We start from the raw sequence: 6,070 nt of genomic DNA, 5'->3' as shown, positions 1-6,070 counted from the left end.
ATTAGAAATTGGCTCATGCACTCGTGGAGGCTGAGAAGTCCCAAGATCTGTAGTCAGGAAGCTGGAGACCCAGGAGAGCCAATAGTGTAATTCCAGTCCAAGGCCGAAGGCTTAAAAAGCAGAAGAGCCAGTAGTGTGAGTATCAGTCCAAATCTGAAAACAATAGAAGACCAATGTCCTAGCTCAAAGACAACCAGGCAGAAAGAATTCTTACTCAGCCTTTTTGTTCTATTCAGGCCTTCAACAGATTAGTTGAGGCCCACCCACTGTGGAAAGGGCAGTCTTCTTTACTGAGTCTACCAATACCAATGTTAATCTCATCCAGAAACACTCTCATAGACGTACTCCAAAATAATGTTTAACTAAATATCTGGGCACCCCATGGCCCAGTCAAGTTGAGGCATAAAATGAACCATCATACCATCCTTCAGCTACAGATCTGTGGGGTACTCACACATAGACTTTTGGAACACCCTGTCTGCATGACACCCCTCGTTTCCCTTGATCTGCCCAATGATTTCCAGCCATTTCAGCTGTCTTGAAGTCTGATCTCTGCCTCCTCAGCCTAATGTGATCACCCTACTCTACTCAGACTCTAGGTCTCTGCCCTAATTGGGAACTTGTCCTCAGGTAGAGGGTCTAGGCGATTTGGGGGTTCACCTCATGAGTTACCTTTCAGGGATCAGTCTTGTGCTTCCTGTTTTCCTCTGCCTAAAAGTAGTTCAAAAATTCATAAATTTTGTCCATTTTTATAGTTGTTTGTGGTAGAAGGACTAGTCTGGTATCACTTAATCATGGCTAGAAAGGTTAGTTTTCATCCGCTTTTAGAGTATTTTATTATATGAATTATAACAGTATTCATTCATTCTTGTGTTGGTAGACATTATTTAGGTGTGTTTAAATTATCAGTCATACAAATGATGCTGTAAGGACTAACTCTGTACCCAGACATGGAATTGCAGTGTTATACATATTTATTCAGACTTATTAGATACTGCCAAATTACTCTCCAGATTATACTGTTCCACAAACAGCATATGAGTTCCATTTGTTCCATGTCTTTGCCAAAATTTGATATGTTGAACTATTAAATTTTTCTGCTTGTGCAAGTGAATGCAAAATGATATCTTGTTAATGCAGTAAACCTTTCCCAGATTACTAGTGAGGTTAAATATACATATGTATGTGTATGTGCATATATATACACATATATATACATATATATTTACACATGTACATATTTACTATTGGCTATTTGAGTTTCCTAGTCAGTAAAATGCATTTTTATATCACTTGTCCTTTTTTTACAGTTGGGTCAGCTTTTTGTTATTGATTCTTAGGAATTCCTTATAAATTCCTAGTTACTATCCTTTTTTGGTTATGTGAGTTAGAATTGTTCTTTTCCAATCTTGGCTTGTATTTTAGCTGCCTATGTTGTTTTTCCATATAGAAATATTAAATTTTAATGTAGTCATTTATCTATATTTTACTGAATGATTTATGCTTTTTTGTGTCCATTTCTTTGACCTCTAAACACAGGGGTGCCCCAGGGCTCAGGCCTAGGAAGTCTCTACATTAATTCCCAAGTAATCGTACGTAAGTCTCCTGGCATCTGTACACTGATGGCTTTTACATCTAGCTCCTCTGAACTCCAGTAATACATGATAATTCAAAGGATCTTAACTGAGTTAGAGCTTTATTCCTCCTTTATTATCCAAGTTTCTTGAATGGGATGTCTGCAGTCACTGCCTCCATTTCCTCATCTTCCATTCACTGTTTAACCTATTGCAGCTTTGGCTTTTGTCTCACTGATACTGATGATTTTTTTCTTCAGCAACACAGCCCATCCCCCTTTCTTTTCAAATGAAGACTTATGTGAAATGTCACAATACATTAAACAGATAGATGGCGGAATTGCCCTGGCAATGAGTAGGAGAAGAGAATTGCTTGCTTTTTTTATCTTTCCATGTTGCTCCAGAGACATCTTTACTGAGCCCTGCCTATCTTTCCAATCTCCCTATTTCCCCAAACATCCTAATCTACAGACATATTGGACTATTTGGAGACTCTTGTATCATACCATTTCCCATTTCTTTGCAGCTGCTGCACAATGCTCCTTCATCTGCCTGAGTCAGCTTTCACCACTTCTCCTCAGCTCAAGTACGACCTCTCAGCCCATCTTTCCCTTTATCATTTCTTCTCATTTTGTGCCTCTACTATCACACTTACTACACTGAATTGTAAGTTTCCATTAATATATTTCTTCCCTATTAAACTGTGGCCTTCTAGAAATCAGAGAACCTGCCTTTCCTTCATTAGTGTCTTTAATGTTTATCAATAATGGAATGACTAATTCAACGAATGAATGGCCAAGGAAGCTAAGCTAGGCCAAGGTCTGAATTGGCAGACCAACTTTGTTTTTTTAAAAGTTTTATTAACATACAGTTCACAGGGTTGTGAAGCAATCAGCATAATCTAATTCTAAAACATTTTTGTTCCCCAATAGGAAACTACCCTTAAGCAGTTGCTCTCCATTTCCCAATCCCCAACACACTCCCCAGCCCTACACAACTATTAATCTTCTTTCTCAGACCAGCAAATTTAACATAGGAAAATTGGTCACAAATCATCAAAGTCGATTCTGGACCAAGATGTAGAATTTGGTAAATAATTGTCCCATTTTATCAACTGGTACTGCAGAAACTCAAACTTACATTGCAGCCCCAGGTTTCATCTGCAATTTATTAGACTGGGAATTTATTAGAACTAGATCCACATTTAACAGGTGGGGTTGGTTTGGGTTGGTTTTGCCTTCATTGTTGTTGTTTAAGTAAACCTCTTTTATCGGTCTGTACTTGGGCAGAAAACAGGGTAACTGGAAAAACCTCATAACTTCTGGTAGCAATTGTGAAAAGTGCCTGATAATCTCTTCGGGAGAGTTTAGTCCCCTAGAAGATAAGCATCACGCGAGTAGTCGCTTTATGGAGCTTTTATTTTTAACCAGATTCTTCACAGGCTCACCTCTGGATGGGTCCTGTGCAGGTGGACACGTAGGCGGCCTCAAGAATCAGAACTCGGTTTCCAGGGAGGTCGCATTTTCCGAATTGGGTAGAGTCTATCGCGTTGCCAGGCAGTAGCGATTCCCCTCGCAGTTGCGCGTCCAAGTCGCGTGCGCAGTGACGCAGCCGGCGCCCGGTGACGCAGGGCGCGGTGCACGCTGGGATATTTAAGTCTTCTCCGCGGCGCGGAGCCGCGATGTCTCCGGCGGCTGCGGCGCCCGGAGGAGGCGAGCGGCGGCGGCCGATAGCGAGCGTCAGGGACGGCCGGGGCTGGAGCGGCGGCGGGGTGACACTCCTCGGCCTGTCGCTGCTCGGCCTCGTGCTGTACCTGGTGCCGGCAGCGGCTGCGTTGGCCTGGCTGGCCGTGGGGGCTACCGCGGCCTGGTGGGGACTGAGCCGCGAGCCCCGAGGTTCTCGTGCTGTTTCCACGCTCGTTCGGAACGCGCGGCGTCAGCGAACACTGCTCGCCTCGCCTCCGGCCAAGTCGGCAGTAAACGGAAACCTTCTAGAGCCGCGGACCCTGCTCGAAGGACCCGACCCGGCTGAACTGCTCCTCATGGGCAGTTACCTGGGCAAACCCGGCCCCCCGCAGCCTGCGCCGGCTCTGGAGGCCAGAGACCTGCGGGAGAGGCCTGGCCGCCGCCCGCCCCCCCGCACCGCGCCGCCGGCTCACTCGGCTCATCGCGTTCACCACGTTCACCCCTCTCTCCCCACTTCTCTTCTCCGACCCTCCAGGAGGCCTTCCCACAGGTAAGATATGCAGATATTTCCCAGACCGTCCTCTCTCTATTGACTAGCTTTGAATTGAGGACTTGACTTTTAAATTCCATTTACTTTTTCATTAAGTCCAAAGTGGATTCTGTGTTGTTTTGTCCTCTTCAGACACGTTGGTGCATGTCAGACGTCTCCTCTGCCCCCTTTAATCGTTAGAATAAGATGTGGCCACAGCTATTCCCTACCTTTCAATTCTTAAAGCTATTTGAGTTTTAGTACAGCATAGATTTAGCAGAATACTTGTTAACTGTCTTTCTGATGAAAATATCACTTATTTTTCGAGTGCAGTTACATAGCATGTTTTGTTTTTTTCTTTGGACTTGTAAGAGATTTCATCAGCTGAGTTCAAAGAGGTGTTCCCAGGAAACACTTCTTTCCTTTGGTGGAACTTGATTAGTAAAGATGATCAGATTAAAGAGACATTTTCATTTAGTCCCAATAGCAGACAAAATACAAAAATTTGGTGAAAATATAGGTTCTTGATAAGTACATTTAGTTGGGAAAATGAACATTTAAGTGTTAAAAATGTTTGACTTTTGGCGTATATTACTGATGACTTAGCGTAAGAGATCGAAGGGTTCTTGAAAAGTTCCTCCCTGCGTGTCCTAATGCACACTTTTCCACCATTGTAGTTTTTCTTGTGTGGGCAAGGTTTTCAGTTTCCCTTTCAAATTTTTGAAGTCCACTGTAGGGACAGCTGTTATGCAGCTGCCACTTTCTGCCCTTAAATGGAGTGGATATAAGTTGCCATAAAAATATTGTGTTCTGTGTTTCCTAGAGATTTAAGCTCTCTGGGAAATGGCTGAACCCACATGATTCTTTAGTCAGTTAAATTTTCAGACGTTCTTTTAAGCTTTTTTGGTTCCATAACATGTCTCTCATTCTCCACAGGGATTGTGGGACTGTATCAGATCGGTTTCTAATAACACCTCGAAGACGATATCCAATCCAGCAGGCCCAGTATTCCTTTCTGGGGGTGCTTCCCACAGTGTGCTGGAATGGTTATCACAAGAAGACGGTGCTATCTCCTCGTAATTCCAAAATGGTGTGCAGCCCAGTAACAGTGAGGATTGCTCCTCCCGATAGCAAATTGACTCGTTTTCCAGCGTGAGTACTATTGGAAGAATAGACTCTTTTTTGTTTCTACTTTATTTTTCTATGATCGTTCCTTTGACAAGACAACTATAAAACAAACAAAAAGAAAGTACTTGCTTATTTAAATGAGAAATCCCAAATGTAGTCATTGAACCGTGGTTTTGTTTTTTGTTTGTTTTGCCTTAAACTGTAGCTTTTATTGCTAAGGACATTTTCTGTGAATGCAAAAATTACACTTTTGCTCGTTGGTTAGCTTCTGATTTTCAGTGACTGAAGTCTGTGTTGTGTAATATGGTAATTAAAATATCTTAATGCCAGACTCTTGTCTTTCATTGCAGACCAGAGCAGTTAATCAGCTCAGCACTGTCCTCACCATCAAGTAATGCTCCGGACCCATGTGCAAAGGAGACTGTACTGAGTGCCCTCAAAGAGAGGAAGAAAAGAACAGCGGAGGAAGAAGAACAAATATTTACTGATGGTCAGGAAAATAAAAGAAGGTAACAGGCCCAGCAGAGTATTAAAAAAGCTTCCCACATGGACTCTTGTGACTTATTGAAATACAGATTACTCCCAAAAAGATGAAGAGGCCAGCTCTAGTTTGCGAGCTTTAGTAGGTCCCCTTTTTTAGCTTTCATGGAAGAGTTTGGTAACAAGGGCTTTAATGCTATTCATCTCAGGTTAAGGCACAGGTTAGATAAATGTTATAATTTACCTTTTTTCATGAGTACTAGAGCTAAGCCAACGACCATTAGTCATGTTAGCCTCATACCTTTGATACAAGTGTGTTAGATTCTGTTTTTGAGAGAGAATACTCAGCTTTCCCTCACAATCTAGTGGTGTTCAATTATTTTGGTAACAACCAGTTTAAATATCACAATTGTGCTGAAGGGATGCTTGGTTAAGAAAAATGAAGACTAGAATATGGTAGGTTTATCAGTAATGAGAGTAAAGCCAATTTCATTAATTGGTTTTCAATAACTTAATGAAAATGAAGTAAGAAGCATGAAAAGAGAGCAGGTTGAAGTCACTAATTAGAGTGCAGAATTGTGTGTGGCTTTCTAAGGAATCAGTTAAGGATTCCATTCATTTTTAATACAGCAAATTGAGCAGCCACAGTATGCCAGAGCCTATTCTAGGTACTG

The 6,070-nt window shown here is 42.2% G+C and overlaps 1 protein-coding gene across 1 annotated transcript in view; it reads left to right on the top strand.

The window, feature by feature from the left end:
• Positions 1 to 3,225: 3,225 nt before the first annotated feature.
• The window catches only part of LOC102893923 (nuclear envelope pore membrane protein POM 121C), a 30,951-nt gene continuing 28,106 nt past the window's right edge, over positions 3,226 to 6,070 (top strand). Inside the window, exons 1-3 of the mRNA XM_006918562.3 lie at positions 3,226 to 3,809; positions 4,725 to 4,940; positions 5,267 to 5,425. Of these exons, the coding sequence (XP_006918624.1) occupies positions 3,256 to 3,809; positions 4,725 to 4,940; positions 5,267 to 5,425 (929 nt within the window). The 5' untranslated portion in view covers positions 3,226 to 3,255. The remainder of the gene's footprint in view (positions 3,810 to 4,724; positions 4,941 to 5,266; positions 5,426 to 6,070) is intronic.

Source organism: Pteropus alecto, unplaced genomic scaffold (assembly GCF_000325575.1).
Source record: "Pteropus alecto unplaced genomic scaffold, ASM32557v1 scaffold68, whole genome shotgun sequence".
Taxonomy (NCBI): Eukaryota; Metazoa; Chordata; class Mammalia; order Chiroptera; family Pteropodidae; genus Pteropus; species Pteropus alecto.
The sequence above is the reverse complement of the archived record's forward strand: the minus strand, read 5'-3'. Positions and strand labels throughout refer to the sequence as shown.